General features: G+C 39.9%; 1 protein-coding gene across 4 annotated transcripts in view; it reads right to left on the reverse strand.

Moving 5' to 3' along the window:
• LOC139953178 (uncharacterized) overlaps nucleotides 1–17,917 on the reverse strand; it is a 107,337-nt gene that overhangs the window by 46,606 nt on the left and 42,814 nt on the right. The window contains exons 2-4 of one of the 4 annotated variants that reach the window (XM_071952630.1): nucleotides 14,034–14,386; nucleotides 3,616–3,672; nucleotides 229–383 (exon numbers count right to left, since the gene is read on the reverse strand). In XM_071952630.1, the coding sequence (XP_071808731.1) occupies nucleotides 229–383; nucleotides 3,616–3,672; nucleotides 14,034–14,089 (268 nt within the window). In that variant the 5' untranslated portion in view covers nucleotides 14,090–14,386. Of the gene's footprint in view, nucleotides 1–228; nucleotides 384–3,615; nucleotides 3,673–14,033; nucleotides 14,742–17,917 lie in introns of those variants that run through there. The other 3 variants (XM_071952620.1, XM_071952646.1, XM_071952639.1) reach the window with 3 other exon arrangements.

Here is a 17,917-nt window from a genome sequence, read left to right on the forward strand (position 1 = left end):
GTTCGGGCTAGGTTGGCGTCTTGCTCTAGAACACAGGTGTCATGACTGGGACTCGAACCCACACTTTGCTGATAAAAAAACCTGAAGTTTAATCAGGTGCTCTTATTTTAACCGCTAGATCATGACACTCACGTGTTGTCTCTGGAAAAGAGCCGGTTGGTTTCGATTGACAATGTATTCTTTGCCGTCAGGCGAAAACACCAGAAAAGAAAAAGGGGTATAACTCACGTGCGCATTGACTGGTGGACTGGTATCTCCAACCATAACAGCATTCTCGACGACGATACTGTCCATATCGGCAGAAGGCTACCCGGCTGGTGGACGGGTAGTTGTGTCTCCACTTCTGTGCGTTGTAACGAGCCCTCAATGCACCGATGTCAGCTCTTTAACAAATAAAGAAAAAAAAACATTTATTCACTCAAATATAATACAATCTTTATTTCACTTATCATCTACTTGTGACTGTAGATTTGCAATCAGCCTTTCACGTGGATTTAACAAATCACAGTGGTACAACAAAACCGATGAAGGCTCGTAGCGTTTCCGTGTAAATCTTCGACTCCTTGTTGATCTGAATTAATTTAAAACTTACACAGTCTAATGATGATGATAGTAGAAAACATCCCTTTATCGCTCAGTGAGCGTTTTATTCATTTTTGTTTTGGCATCGATGCAATGCAAAATTTGTAATCGATTGTTCACAACTCTCTCGCTAGTGACCAAGATGGCTGATCGATCTCAAACTTCTACAGGTTTGTCCGTTTATGTATAATGGTGGATTACATTAAGTGCTTACATTGCCAGCAACTTTTTTGCTGGCAAAACAAAATATGTATTGTTCCTTTAAAACAATCAAAACTCCCTGAAGAATCAAAGGTGAACAACGCTATTTCTTTTTTTCTTTTTTTTCTTTTTACGGGGTTCTGTTTCAATCGAGGAACCACAACTCATTTCCCGGGCAACCTTCATTAGTCAACGTCGAAAGAGTTCAACATCAATTACAATACTTCATTAGACATTTAAACATTTGTATTTCCACTTCGTCGTGAAAATCGTTGTTTTGCTTCCCAACTGAACAAGTTTTCCCATTACATTATTAGTCAGTACACCGTTTAAACCGTGGAGCTATATTAAGCATACAACTGGGTAAGACATGATAAAAACCCATAAATACAGTTCACAATCTTGAATGTTAATACCGGGTCATAAAAGCATTCTGCAAAAATATAGCATTGGTGTAACTTGTATCCTTGTATGTATTGGCTTGTCTCACCTTGACGCGAACTGACGTAGCGTCAACAAGGCGGCATGTGATAAACGTGGGCCAATGCATTAAGTTATCATTGTTTACAAACAGCGACCCCCGTATTTGTTATTAACAGCCGCGAGAATGTTAAAACTGTGGATAAGGCGCTATCAAACTATTGATTCCAATATTCTGAAAAATACCTAGAAGGCAATGACCAATAAACCGTCCCCATTACAAAGATATTCTCATTTTTACCCTGCCTCTTTCACTAATTCTTTCCTCCCCCTTCCCACCATTGATATATTGCCCTTTGTGTTTCCATCCTATTGTAGTCAAACCAGCCATTTCCCTCCACTTGTTGTCTCCCATTTCATAATTTCCCTCTTTTTGTGTGTGCTTTCTGAATCTCCCACTCTTTATTAATGTATTTCCACTTACTGATTATGTTACCTGTTCATGTTTGTTGTGTTTTCATTTAGCCTTCGAGAAAGACTCAGCTTGTGTCGAAACGTCAGAAAATTAACTAATTGTGTGCACAATGCTATGCCCTTAACAAAATATCGAAACCATTGAAGACATTATAATATACTGTATACAGTTTTGATTTAGGGAGCAAAATAACTTTAGGTTGCGTTCTGCTTTTTTGTGGTTCAATGGCCGAACATCAGTTTGGCCACAGTTTAAGAGACAGATTTGCAAAATAGAGTGTCCACTTGAAGAGTTCACTCATGCTTAACCTCAAGTTAGTACACAATACTTATACAATTTGTTACCCTTGTGTTAGACAGTTTCACAAACGTTGCCCAGAAGTGCAACCTAGTCGTTTTAAGTGTCTTTTTTGCATGTAATTATTCAGAGTACAAGAGCAGCATTCCTAATTCTGACAGGTTTATATCCACTTTGTAGGAAATGAGTTTCCCTCTCACTAAACCAAACTGTCACTTGAAGTTTAGGCTCAAGACGTGAAAGCCTATTTCAGAGATTGACAGTTTTGGTTAGGTGCCAGTTTGGATATGCTTGTTAGATTAATATCCCAAAAGTTCTAAATAAAAAAGACGTAGTTGGTGCCATTAGAGATACAAATGTCAAACATACAAGCCTCTTTCACATGAGAGCAATTTAAAAATGGGGTCATCTCTTTCAGACGAGAGCATTTTAACAACTTTTGTCACGTTAATTTTTGCTTTTTACACATCTACCAACGTGTGTTAGCACTGTAAACTCAGTACTTTCCCGAGTAATGTGAAGCAAATGTCACAGGCATGTTACTCGGGTGGGATTGGAACCCACGACCCTTGCAATTCTAGAGCAGTGTCTTACCAACTAGACTACCGAGGTTGCCCGGCAGCTAGAGGCAGTTCGAATCCTATGTTTTGGCAGCGGGTACCGCAACGATAGCATAGATGTTAAATTTGCATCGGGGATAAAGAATATCAATTTTTGACACCTCTTTCACACGAGAGCACTTTAGCAATTTTGGTCATCTCCGACAACTTTGTAAGGCAGTGGACAGTATTTGGTCATTACTCAAAATAATTATTAGCATACTACCTTACTTGGTAACGAGTAATTGGAGATGCTGATAATATAAAACATTATGGGAAACGGCTCCCTCTGAAGTAACGTAGTTTTCGAGAATTGAGTAATTTTCCACGAATTTGATTTCGAGACCTCAGAATTAGAGTTTGAGGTCTCGAAATCAACCATCTGAAAGCACACAACTTCGCGAGACAAGGTTTTTTTTATTATTAACATCTCGCAACTTCGACGACCAATTGAGCTCAAATTTTCACAGGTTTGTTATTTTATGCATTTGTTGAGACCTATGTTAAGACACACAAATCGAAAAGACTGGTCTTTGACAATTACCAATATAGTGTTCAGTGTCTTTAAGGTTTTGTGTAGTATCAATTACCCACATAGTATGAGGATTCCGGTGAGACATTTCTCTTGTTGTAATTCGGGTTAAAATTTGAAAAAGGAAATGAAAACCAGTGCTGTGGTTGGGGTTTTAGTGTATACGACGATAACAATACAATTAATTAACAATTACCCAACACCGTTATGTGCACAATCAACAAAACCTATTGAAGTCACCAAACAAGCCACCACTGTTATCAGTTAAATATATAAACACAAACTATCGTTTTCAAAGTGCCTTTAAAATAGTGTAACAAAAGTGATGTCAAAGTGTAAATAACAATATACATGTGAAATGTTGACGTACAACATTATGATGTGAAATGTTGACGAACAACATTATGCAGTTTATGCTATTTGTTAGAGTTGTTGTTATTTGTTCTATTGTTGCTATCAATATCGTTATTATGTTAGGTGAATGCTGTGCAAAATATTCTGGAGTTTACCCTTCTTTCTCGAGTAGTTGTACATGTACATGTTCGCCAATTTCATGGGAGTAGACTCTGTTTACACATGAAGAATATATTTTTTTATAAGACACAATAATAAATCATTAATAATCAGGAGTATTCAGCGGTCGCCAACCTGTAAATGAAAAATTTCAAATAATGCGATGACTGAGCCAGTTGAACTATACATGAACACAGTGACTGGTTCCCACCAGGGCCCAATTAAAACAATAAGTAGGACACCAGTCACAAGAATCAATGTACACTTAAAGTCATTTTAGCTGCTAACCTGTCGCTGCTTAGCAATACTTGTCTGTGCTTAGCAGAAATGGGGCACAGTACCGGTACTCTTTGCAAACAAAAATACGATTCCTGTGAGACGTATAAATGTCGGCCTAAATACGTCATGGTGATTTTACCACAGTGACTCTTGGTATGTTCTCCTTAGTAATACAAACACGAAATTTAACACAATAATGTGGCATTAATAAGCGGTCATTTACAAAGAAGTTTTAATAATTTAATGTTGTTCATAAATATCCCAGCTGTTGATTTCACCCAATTCTTCCTAACTTATAAATTAATCTTAGGACTTAACACGAGTTAAGTTCTGTATCCAAGACGTTGGGACGCATTGAACTCATCCTATTGGACATGTTACTCGTCCTAACTCAAGATAGGATTGATCCTAGCGTTTCGTGAAATCGGCTGCTGGTATATAGCTGTAAACACTCGCATCTAACAATTCGAGCCGTATTGAACAACAATCAGAGAGATTAGAATTAAATTTTCGATAATCAGGGAGATTACCTATACGAAGGCCTGACGTATTCTTGTTTTTTTTTTTTTTTTGAAAAGGCAATGTCACCACGGCATCTTCATGCCTGATACTTCACGGTCTATCACGGAAACAGCGAAGGCGATTGCCTTCCTGGCCTTGGTGCCCTCGAAATGCTCCAGTTGAAACTTATACAATTTCCTCATAGGGTGCCCTTTACTGTGACGAAAGTGCATTGGTGTCCCGGCCCTTTCAAAAAACGAAGCATACAGACCTGTCTTTGGTAAAGGCATGGATGAAGGAATAGCCTCCTCCGTGGTAAAGGGCACCCGACGAGGAAACTGTATAGTTCTACTTGAGTATTTCAAGGGCACCAAGGCAAAATGACCTGGGGGTATTGAGGCAATCACTAAGTGATGCTGTATAATAGCTGATAAAACAATGCATTTTATCACAAGCTCCCTATATAAACATTCTTGCTGTGTGCCAAAAGAACTGTTACATGGAACAATTGACCCTCTTACGATCAATCTGCCACTGGGAGGGGAAGGCACTGTTCAAACATCAATCCTTGGGGCTTGAGAAAATATTGTGTCGGTTAAAAGGCAGGAAATTGGTAATTCTTTCACCTGTCCACGTTATCTGTACGGCGACTAATGGGTGTATGTTACAAAGTACATGTACATAGGTGATTAATAATTAAGGCAGGGTTGAAGCATAGAGTAAGGTTGAAGTTAACACGCTATAGTAGTATGGTCTATCAACAATAGCCATGTGATTTGGGGTATGTCCACAATGTGGATTCTCTCATGGTACATGCCTGATAATTCACGGAGGCAGCAAAAGCAAATGCCTCCATTCTACCCTGGTCATTGCCTTGGTGCCCTGGAAATCATAAGATTCCTTAAAGGGTGCCATTTACCAAGGAGAAAATGCCTTTGGTACCCTTGCCCTTTCTAAAACGAAGCAACCGGTTTGATGGTCCATGATTCCAACAACCATAGACCCCCATCGTGAACCAACCGAATTGCATTTTGTACAACGCTTGCACGTGTTCATACCGAAGGTCTTAACCAGCTCTATTCCTCTAACCATGGGTGCTCTAACTATGCTCTTACAATGGAGGTAAACCTCCAGGCTCTTACTGACACCCGTGTTTGGTCTTCTAAAAGCCTCTTTCACATGAGGGCAATTTAGCAAGGGTCCCTTAATTGTAGCATGGTTGTAAAAGGTTACAAAAATGTACCTCGTGTGAAAGGACAACAATTAGTTTCTACTGTTAAAGTTATCTTGCAAAATTTTGTCAAAGATTGCTACATTTTACAACCATGCTAAAAATTAAGCCAGGGACCCCAGTTAATACGCTGTCGTGTGAATAGCACTTTAGCATACTCTGAAGGAACACCAAGGCTAAGACCAGGGCAACAGAGGCAGTGGTATCCAAGGCCTTCGTGTAATTCCATGCCTGTATCATTACACAAGGGTGTCAGTCAGGGGACTTGAAGAGTACATCAATATTGCGATTTCCATCTAGAAGCCCCGACTAATTTACACATCGAGGTGATTATACAACACTCTATTTGATGTAAAAACCATCAATAAAAACACGTAACAACAATCACAAATACAAAAGACAACCAAGTCCTCCACGGCGCCATCCCTGTCTACAAGTTTTTCTGTCTAATTTGAGGCTAAAATATAAAAGAACATCTGACATGGGATCGAGACTTGTGATGATGTCAAATGTATCTGGACTTTTCCTTGTGAAACTGCTGTTGTACTTTTGGTACCGGCATCAATTAGTGGTTAGTACCGGAACGTAAAGTTTACAGGTTTATCTCCACCACAAGGTCGCTTATAACTTTGGGCATCTTCCAATGCACAATGGTGCCACTCCGCTGATGACCAATCAAATGTTTAAGCTAACATCTGGCCAACAAGGCCCATGGTATTGCTGTCGTGTGGGTAACATCTGGTTCCACTTGATAGACTTGGATCATGGAGCAATAAACTACTTCTCGCCAAGCTCTTTATAGCCTTGTTGATTTGATTGGTCATCAGCGGAGTGGCACCATTGTGCATTGGAAGATGCCCAAAGTTCTACGCGACCTTGTGGTGGAGATACACCTGTAAACTTTACGTTCCGGTACTAACCACTAACTGATGCCGGTACCTAAAGTACAACAGCAGTTTCACAAGGAAGAATCCAGATACATTTCACATCATCAATTTCAAACTGTCTGTGTAAATCATTGGGCGTCTCGATCCCATGTCAGATTGCGCCTGAAAGGTCGTAGAACCTTTATTTTAAGAAAGTTCTTTTTTTTGCGGTAGCTAAAATTCAGAATCAGACCTGGAAATACCATGGGCACAACTCATGCTGCCCCTCGTCATAAGCATTGGTGCCCTTCAACAGTTACCAATAGAAATTTGAGTTCAAAAGCCAAGTAAAAATATCAGTTGATCGTCCTGGTTAAGTTTCAGTATGAAAAAAATACGCAGGCAGTTTGTTTTTTTTTAAGAAAAAAAGTTTAAAAAAAACAAAAAAAAACAAAAAACATGCGGCCTCAATCAAAATATGATGAGGTAGGGGACGATCAACGTGTATGTTTTTATTTAGCCTCATGGAAGTGCCCCTTGCAAGTTGAAAATGGCATTGCCCTTCTAAAAATTAAATTCCTGGGGCCGATTTCACGAAACTTTACGCAACTGCTTAAAGGCAGTGGACACTATTGGTAATTTCTTCAAAATAATTATTGGCATAAAACATAACTTGGTGACGAGTAATTGGGAGAGGTTGATGGTATAAAACGTTGTGAGAAACGGCTCCCTCTGATGTGCAATAGTTTCAGAGAAAGACGTATTTTTCCACGAATTTGATTTCGAGACCTCAGATTTAGAACTTGAGGTCTCGAAATCAACCATCTAAACGCACACAACTTTGTGTGACAAGGGTGTTTTTTTCTTTCATTATTATCTCGCAAGTTCGATGACCGATTGAGCTCAAATTTTCACAGGTTTGTTATTTTATGCTCATGTTGGAATACACCAACTGTGAAGGATAGTCTTTGACAATTACCAAAAGTGTCCACTGCCTTTTAGTCCACTTGCGCAACGTTTATGGCGTAAGTTGCGCCATTAACTTTGCGCAAGTGGACTTAAGCAGTCGCGTAAAGTTTCGTGAAATCGGCTGCAGGCCTGCAGAACATTGCTACATAAAAATGTATAGATCATGCACACGTCTCGATTGAGTAGACTGACTTTACCGGGTAACATTGAGGGCAAACCATAGACAAGTTGACATGATGAGTAGCACGTGGAAGGGCGTGTTACTCCCTTCCCTATTGGACTAGTAAATTATGTCCTACATTTCCGTCTGGGTGACGGCTAGCCAGTCTACCATGCTTCATCTTATGAATCATAATCAGCGTGCATCGCTCTCTCTTTCCCAAACCCCTGATACAGAGTCTCTCTTTTATTTTATCATCGGTAAAACGTCAATGTGAAAGTTGGGTTTACAAATGCACAGGACACTGTTGGTATTCATTACTCAAAAGCAGTTATTATTATCAAAACTTCCATGGGTGGTTATGAGCAATGGAGAGCTCAGTTGGTGGTACCATGGTGGTATGGTATAAACTGTGAGAAAGTCAAGCATTGTTTGAAAAGACTCCCTCTGAAGAAACGTTGTTTTTTGAGACAGGGGTTGTTTCTTACTCGAGTATTAAATTTATAAGGCTTCATGCCTGAAGCTTAAGGCATCATCAAACAAAGCGTTCTAATTTATTTGTGAAACAAGTGTGCTGTTCTTTCACTATTCTCTTGCAACTTCGATGATCAATTAAGTCAAAATTTCACAGGCTTTGCATAATGTTAGGATACACCTAGTGAAAATACGGGTACATATTTTTGACAAAAATACCAAAATGTGTCTAGTACCTTTAAACCTGTGGTCTGATTGGGACCTGCGTGAGTACTTCAAGGTCAAAAGCAAATACCACAAAATTAATATTCCACGCAATGTAAGAACAAAAGGAAGTCTAGTACTGTGACATTATTGATATAGCAACTCCAAAACAAATAGACGACAAGTTCTCTGAAGAGAGCAGTTTGGTGAAGACAAAATTTCACAGGTTTGTTATTTTATGCATATGTTGAGATACGCCGAGATACGCCAAGTGAGAAGACTGGTCTTTTACAATTACCAACGGTGTCCAGTGTCTTTAATAACCTACGTATCTCTGCAATAAACACCTTTGTGACATTCAGATAAAGTAGACTGAAGCAGTTACGAAGTGTGTAAGTAAGTACATTCAAACAAAGAAACAACTGCCTACAAAATGAGAATTATCACATGGTTGTAAAACATACTCTGACCCTTCATACAGCTTCAAGCATCACAAACAAATTCCCGCCTGTCAAAAAAAAAAACTTCATTAATCGGTATTCCAATGCAAAATTTCGTACAGAGTCTCTTCATTCAGCAACGCCAAGACTCCGCCAACATTGACGACAAAAGCATCTTAAAAATTCAATCCCATATCGTTTCTTGTTTACCAATCTTGTGTGGGTGTGTGTCCCCCCCCCCCCCCCCCTTAGGGTCCATCGTGTGGTGAGGTAGTACTAATAATCTCTTGGGATAAACCCCATCGGATTAGGATTGTGGGTATGGTTTGATAATCCTTCATATAGCGCTGCTGCTTAACAGTAAGCAAATTTTCGTATTAACTGTAGCAAACAAATATGCTCAGCGTGTTACACAGATTAGCCACATTGTTTAGTCCTTCATTTCCACAAGCACAGGAAGGTAAGCACGCATTTCCGCATGCTTATGGCATGGAGGAATTGGTTAGGAGCGCTATACCACAAAATCGGCCGTTAAGCAGCTCTGGTTACTGGTGTATGATCAACCGCTAAGCCGTCGGCCGGATTAGCTCATTATTAGCTAAAAGGGTTAACCAGCAGGGTGAACATTGTTATTCACACATTCAAAAAAACAAACATCGTTGAGACGCATCATGTTGTGATGAGACAAACCCCATTTTGTACAGGAGATCTACTGAAGGATGAAGACAAGACCAACAGTGGCCAGTGCCTTTGAATCATGTTTGCAGAAAATCATTGTGCAAACTCCCAAGACGCCTTTAGTGAGATCTCCGAGATTGTGCCATCCTTGAATATATTTGAAGGAGTCATTTCAAAGAGACAAGTCGAGAATGTCCCCACCCCAGCTCTCAATTTGAGAGTCTGTCTGGCACACATTCATCAGTGGCCCGAATACAATACATTTTGTACATTCAAGGTGAACACATAAATGAACAAAATGTGTTCTTTGGCTGTTTAGTGTTTAGCAGGCAGGTTTCAATCAACCTATTGAGGAAGCATGTAAGCTACATACTGGGTCATAATACCTTCCTTTCTTTGTGATAATAGGGAGATCATTCTTAGTTATTGATACATGTCAGTAATGTTTGCCTTGCCGGTCGTGGGAAAAGCCCCGAGCGTTTTTTTTTTAGTTGGTGATTTGCAAGACCTAATTAACAATAATGAAGACATTTGTAAAGCGCCTAATGCAAAAGCCTAAAGAGAACAGTGAAGTATACAATGGGTGAAATTATGAAACCATACAAGGATATCTGAGACGACAGCCGATGTGACACTAAAATGGTTACTTTGGGTTGAAATGTCCATCAACGACAGCGGTGGTAAGATAACCCCGTTCGGAGTCGTGGAAATGTATTACTAACAAATCCATTTTGGTTTGAAGTATGATTTTAAACTTTGCATCATTAGGTGAGCATGGCTGATACTATTGCCTCCATGCCCCCTGGTCATTGCCCTGGTGCCCATGAATTCATTGTTCCGGTAGAAACATATAATTTCCTCATACAGTGCCCCACCATTGACCAAGAATGCCCTTGGTGTATTTGCCCTTTCAAAAACGAAGCGTAAAGACCTTGGTGATGTTTGCGGTAGCACCACGAGTGCATCTCGAGTTGGTTCTAAAAACAAGCCGTGATTTAATACCAATTCAACGTTTCGATCAGTATGCTCTGATCGTCTTCAGGAGAAGAGGTTTTTGTGTTGTATTCCAACATACGTAAACTTCATTGGAAACTCAATCAACAGGGGAACAAGGTTACTTGCAACCGCATTTCCTAAATGCAAGTTCGATCAAATCTACCACATGATCTTGCCAACTTCGTACCATCCCAGCCAGGATGGTATCAATTAATGACATGGTTTTAAGTTACTTTGAAGGGCGGTTCAAGTTGAGTAACCATGGAGGAAGAATTAAGTGTAACTCATGTTGTCATGACTAACGCACTGCACCAACAGTTTCTAACATGTGTTTTCGACTATCACAGATTTGAAATAAAAACATGATTGAATTTGATTATTTAAAGTTAACATTCGCTGCTTATCCAAGTGGTATTGTAGGTTTTGAATGACGTGGAAACAACAACCAGGCATATTGCTTAGTTTGTGGAATGGCTAGGTACATGGCACTTTCTCTTTGATACTTAATATGAGAAAATTGTAAATTTCTATTTGAGCGTTTCGAGGGGCACCAAGGCAATCGCCTCCATTAAGAAGGCATATCAGGCCGGAAAATGAACTCATCAAGGAATGTTTTGGTTTTAGCCTTGGTTGAGGCAAAGCTACCAGACAAATCACAACGATTATTCGTATCATAATTATACCAGAAATAGGGCAAATCCATTTCTTGGCGCTGAGTCCAACTCCAAACCATAGCCAGTTGCAGACATTAATTCATGGTGAATTTAGTCCAGACTAGACTGTCTATATAACGAGTCACCACTCACTGATGGAAACTCGCTTCCGATTGGCTGATCAACCAGTGATGACGTCAATACTGACAAATCATTTTTCACCCTTTCCACCCCCCCACCCCCCCCCCAAAAAAAAAAAAACACGAGTCGTTCGCTTTCGGATTCATCAAGAAAACGATTCACAAAAAGTTACCAATTTATGTTTACATTATTCATACGTGTTGCTTGGTGAATTTATAGCACAGTCGTAAACAAAGTAGAGTTTAAGATTGAAGGGCCTCTTGTTATCGCGAAAGTAAACTAGTTTGTAAATATTTGCTTAGGCTTAACGCATTTTTAGACAAGATTATTGTGTTTCCTGCCCACGAGCGTTTGGTCTTAGTAAATAACAACACTGGGTTTAGAGGATGTGCAAGAAAAACACCCTTTACCAACCTAGGATCAACTCTGGGCTATCCCACTTAAAACTGAAACACGACTCAAGTAATTATCTCAAATTGCTTGGAAAATCTGATGGTATGTCTCAATCCATAATGCAGAACACCTTGAGTTATACAAATACAACTGTTCCCAGAAGCTGTGGGCAAACAGTGGTGCTTCTGGGCAAACATCAGGAACAGATTTTCCGCAAATACGGAGGGCGACAAAGAAGGTCGTTTATAAGAGATTCAAACCGGGTCAACAAAACCCCAAATGTCTTCGTCAAAAATATAAAATGATTGTCTAATTTTTTTTAAGGGGGAAATCGTTTAGACAAAAAGCTGAAGTACATGCTGGTTAAAACGTCACAACAGACAAAGTTTCAGAAACGCATATGTCGTTGGCAAATCGCAAATATTTTTGGCGGGGGTCTGTCAAGCACGAATCGACCTTGAGAAATTCAAAAATCGACAGCTACTCGTTTGAAAAAGCAAAAACCACCAACAACCTTGCCTTCGAACAAAACAACCCGGTTGTCTATAGAGTGGCTGCCTTACACATTTAGGAAGGCAAAATAAAAACGTAAAATGCACTGAAAAAGTTCTGGGCAGACACGTTGATGCCCTGAAAAGGTTATTGGGCAGCAAAATGCACAAGGTACTGACAAGGATTTGGGCCGCAAAACGAAACATGCCCTGAAATGAAAGGGTTTTGAACAGCAGCATGTGTCCTGAAAAGGTTTTGGGCAGCATATCGAAACATGCCCTAAAAATAGTTTGGGGCAGAAAAAAAATAAGTCAGAAAATGGTTTTGGGCAGCCAAATGAAAACATAATAATATGTAAAGAAAGGTGGCCTTGATTTCAGATTGAATACTCATATGCAGCAGGTAACCAATAGCTAAAGGTATCAATGGTTTGTTAAACAAACAACCACCAACAAAAGACCTGCTTCCAACTATTTGTGTATTCAGCGACCGCCGAGTATTTGAAATCCATAGTAATCTATATTGACGGGGGCTATCAAGAAAATTCCTCCGCTTCATAAATCATTACTTGTGTTATTTGAGATGATGGATTGATCAAGTCTAGCGAAACAAAAAAACAACATGATGGAGACTCACTGTGTATGGAATTGTTGAACGTTCGAACCCAGTATATATACCACGTCAGGGTCTGAATGACTGATGGACTTGGTACGAAAATTAATAAACACAAAAATATTCTGGATGATCATGTAAAAAAAATTGAGAAAGCGTTTTGTATTCTCACTGTATTCTCTCCCGATTCAGAATTAATCTCAGGGAATTCGTTTTCAAGTATCTTGAATGTAAGGAAGCATTTTATTCGACTGGTATTTGTTTTATATTTTGTTTAATAGCACTGGTTCCAACCATCTGAACTATGCCATCGCAACTTAAAAAAATGTCGACCAGCTGCCGATTCCTCAAAGAAATGCGAAATAGATCAGACATCACCTGGGGGCTACTACTCTGCATAAATCCCATACCACCACAGACCAGTTCTACCACACTTCCGCTGCTAATGAGGATAACTTGCAGACAAGAAGAGACAGACAACTCGTGAAATTGTCACAAAGGTTAGCAAGTTAAAAGACAGCGTCTCACCCTCATTGCTGAACATGAGGGAACTGGGTCTGCGAATTAGCAGCCTGCTGAAAGACATCTCACAAAGTCCCTCCATCCCAAAACGACACAAGTTCTTTTGAAACAATTATTTTGGAAAACAGATGATTTCACATCATGAAGCTTAAGTAGGAAGTAGGATTTGAAGCTTGGTAACATCTGGGTTGTTTGTTCTACTACGGGGAGCCGAACCCGTAAGGCAGGTTGCACCTCGTGGGATGCCTAATGATGAGTCTTGAAGACACGAACATGTGTGTGAATCGAAGAGAAAATGACAAGTAACCGTCGCCACCGGGATCAGGAGCAGGTGAGGGGAGCTATGGTACCCGTCAAGGGAGATGATTTCTCCCCACTCGGGCTTGTTAGACAAGACGCTCCGATGAACTCGTGCCCCCATCCATAAAAAATCACCAATAGAATTTGGTCATGATTGTTCTACAGTCCATTGAGGCATGTATTACTCCATGTAGAGTCATAACGACATTGGAAATCGCAAGAAGTAAAGTAATTGGATAAACAATGTCAGAAACAATCAGGCAAAAAATGTACAAACTTTGTATTGTTGTAACTTAAAAAGAGAAAGGAAAAAGGGACCAAGCCCACTGTACAACGTTTTTCTGTTACAGACACACCATTCTCTCTTCTTTCGTTTTTCCTCTCTCGTCTGATCATCAGCTGAAAACAAACTTGGTTAATTTAAAAGTCACTTTGTTCACGCCATACAATTTGAATTGTGTTAAATATTGTTAACAACTGAAGAAGAAGAAAACAAGACTTACCCTTGACATACAAACGCGAAGAAGCCGAACACCGCTAGAAACGTATAGATATGCATCTCGTCCAAAAAAAAACCCCAAAATAGTACAGTACTTGTGTGCCTCGTGTGCCTCAGTAATAAGCACTAGATCGAAGAGAAGCGTGTCCCTCCGCTGAGTGGGCTGAGTGGAGGAATGTTCTGAAAGTTAAACCCAGGATGTCGGGCTTTCCACTAATCCACTATTCAGAAGAAGCATGCAGGGGGCGCTTTGTCATTTGTATTGATCTTCCAGTTTCCAAAGGGGACGACTATAGATGGAACGTGAAGAATCCTCCAAACCCAATATCGCCTCCCTCAGTCACACACCACTGGATTCTGAAGTGAGAGGACAAAAAAAAACAGAAAACTCCAACAGGTATAGAGAAAGGATTCTACGAAACAGGCTTAACAATCTGGTGGGTCAAACCATGGAGAAATAAAATAAAAGTCAAACTCCACTGTAACAAGTAACAATCAAAGCGCGCCTCTGATTGGTGTAGATTCACTATAACCACTTTCTCTTGACTCACTGAGACGCTCTCTCAAGCAGCCTTTTATATAAGCTGGTTGGGGTATGCAGTCAGCCCGGCCTTGGTTTATAGCAAACTGGCCGTGAGGTTCCGTGTCGATCAATGAGAGAAACTGTGTCCTCTGGTGTGGAGTACACCTTGAACTACAAGTGATGGACCAGCTTGTGATCTCGGTACGATATAGCGTGGGTAATAGATTGAGCATGTCCGGCCGGAGCATCCAGTGCGCGTGCTCATTAAGTGCCTAGTGCAGTGGCTTTATAGGCCCAGCCCCTGTTGCTGATTGGTATCATAGGCCGAGATCACAGTCAGATCGTTCTGCATTCGTGAACCATTTGATCATGCTTTGATTTCTACCTCCATGATTTGATCAACTACATTTAACGACACGGTTCATCTATAATAGACTTCCTGTGGCATGTTGAGATCTGTATCCGTAATTTACGTCTCCAAAGATACAGTTACGTTTCCTCTCTTAATTAAAGGCGTTCACTTTCCGTTTGGTTTCATTAAAAAGCTAAAGGGACTGAGACACTAGTGGTAATTACTCAAAATATATTGTATGTATTTAAACTTACTTGGTTACGAGCAATTGAGCACGGTTATAACGGTTTCCTCTGAAGTAACATAGTTTTTTTGGGAAAGAGTTTATTTCTTCAATCAGGCCTGAAGCCTTTTATTTAAACATCTTAAAGCTCACAAATTATTGTTTCAAGGGTGTATTTACTGTCATTCTGTGCAACTTCGCTGAGCCCAGATTTTCACATGTTTTTTTATATATTTAAAATGCATGTTGGGATACACCAAATAAGAATTTTACCAAACGTGACGTACCCAGTGCCTTTAAAGCCAAACCGTACTTATCTTTACTCCACGCTAGAACTGCATCCCCATCCACACCAACGCTACACATCTCCTATTGATATCGATATTTAATTGATATTCATTTCCCCCACACGTTCCCCTTGTGAGGGGGGGGGGGCATCATTTCATCCGTTCGTGCAGACAGTGCATGAGTCACTGTGACGTCACGAGTACCTCCCAGTCGACGGTACGCACGGGGAGCAGACTGTCTAGTCGAAGCTCAATGGAATAGGTCTGACTACTCTGCCCAGGGTTGTGGGTGGGCGGGTGACGTGTAAGAAAAAGAAAACTTCTTATATTCTTCAGATCAAACGATAGCATTAACACTGATTCCGAAAATTACCGGTCTTAAACTTAAACTCTTGACTAATAATTGTCATCTAGTGATGAGTAAACAACGCGGGAACAACTGAAGATCAATTACATGTATTTATCACTGACAGTATCGAGCACCATCCCAAAGGCCTCCTTACCATGATCCATACCACAACTACTGCTGCCTAATTGGAATTGGGTTTCATAGTGAAGTTTTGGCCTAAGGGGGTCAATCAAAAGTACATGTATACATATTTTTAAATTACATTTTTTCCCAAAATATCATGACAACATTTCACTTGCCCAGCCAACCATTTAGATTTTCGATTTCTATTGTGTGAACAAAATTTCAATTAAATGTCGTTCTCTCTGACCCGAAATCGACACTCAAAAATATTAATCTAATAATCATTGGTGGCCCCTTTTCCGGTTCTTGTTTGTTGAGTGCAAGCTAAATTGCAATTTTAAAAGTCGTTTCTTTTACTCGAAATGCAAATTGAAAAATGTTGATAATTCTCAGTCAGTGGCCCCTAAAACAAGGTCCATCTTTGTTGACTCATTGTCAAGGACAATGGACGCCACGGTCTCCCCTGTTCTTCGATGTCAGCGTCTTTTGTCATGGTTGGCTTTTCCCCCTTGAATTTATGTTGTATTTTTCTTTTTTTCTTTTTTTTCTTACAGTTTATTAAGGTATTGTGGTTGGGTTGGACGAAGACGCATTTAACAGGGCGAGATTTGAACCTACGACCTCACAGAAAACGGAAAGAGGAGTAGCTTTAATGGTTCGTAGTGTCATTATGTCGCATTGTTTGTTAACGTACACTTTGGGATTGAATGGAAACAAAATTCATAAAGTGAGACCTGAACCTGCGACCTCCGGATTAACGTACCATCACTCTTAACCCAAAGTTCCCCTGTGGTTTATGACTTGTATCCAATACAAAATATCCAGTACGATATTAACATATCCAATATATACACTGTTCAATAACAGTCAATCAATTCTGATTTACTACATGTGGTATCCCCATATCAATCAAAAACAACGCCCACGAAATGGTTTCATTCTGTACGAGTTCCAAACCACTGGCTAGTCAAACTCATCCCCCACTAACTGTACTAACCCACAACACCATCCCCCCATCCCACCGAGACAAGGGGGTGATCTTTAAAGGGTTTAGGGTACTTTATTGTAGGACACAAAACACAAATTCCACAGATTTACATTAAACTTCCACGGTTCAAAGATAATGAAGCTAGAAAGCTTTCCTTAAAAGATTACTTGCTGAGGTTCTGTAGTTTTTAATTAATGTGATAACAATTTCGAGGAATTTATTCACAACGGGTTTACACAACTCTCCTGAAAACATTGCTTTACTATTTTAACATGTTTCTCAAAAACTTGACGACCAATGAAATTGAAACTTCTACTGGTAAAATTATATTACATAAATCTTCATTCACAGTGAGCGAGGATGGATTCATGTCATAACCAAAAACTTTATCTACAAAGTATCAAAATCCTTAAAGGGACACGTTGCCGTGGATCGGACGAGTTGGCCTATAGAAAGCATTTTAAACCAATTGTTATGAAATGCATATGGTTAGAAAGATGTTGTAAAAGTAGAAAATAATGATCCACACAAGTATCACTCAAAATTGCACAGTTTTCCTTTTACTGTGCGAACTAACACGGTCGGTCATATGGGAGTCAAAAATTTGACTCTCATCAATGGCCGACATGTTAGTCGACGAGTAAAAAGAAAACCACGCAATTTCGAGGCATATCTGTGTAGGTCATTGGTCATTGTAGGTCATTACAACATCTTTCTTACCGTATGCATTTATAACAAACGGTTACAGAACGCTTTTGATAGACCAACTCGACCGATCCAATGCACTGTGTTCCGTTAAACCATGGTTAAACAGAGAGCCCAGCTGCAGATCCAGTCATGATTCAGCCGTCTGCTTGTGGGCACCATTTGAAGGAAGCTGGGGTGGGATGAAAACCGTAAAACAAAACCTCAACAAATGCCGCAGCACCGACCACGGGAAAACCGGCTTGTTTCAAATCAAACAATGTTTATCTCTTTAGATGGTCAAATAACAGGAAAAGGAACACATCATACTTAAAGGGAGGCTATACCTTTGGTAACTT

Source organism: Asterias amurensis, chromosome 2, assembly GCF_032118995.1.
Source record: "Asterias amurensis chromosome 2, ASM3211899v1".
NCBI classification, from domain to species: Eukaryota; Metazoa; Echinodermata; class Asteroidea; order Forcipulatida; family Asteriidae; genus Asterias; species Asterias amurensis.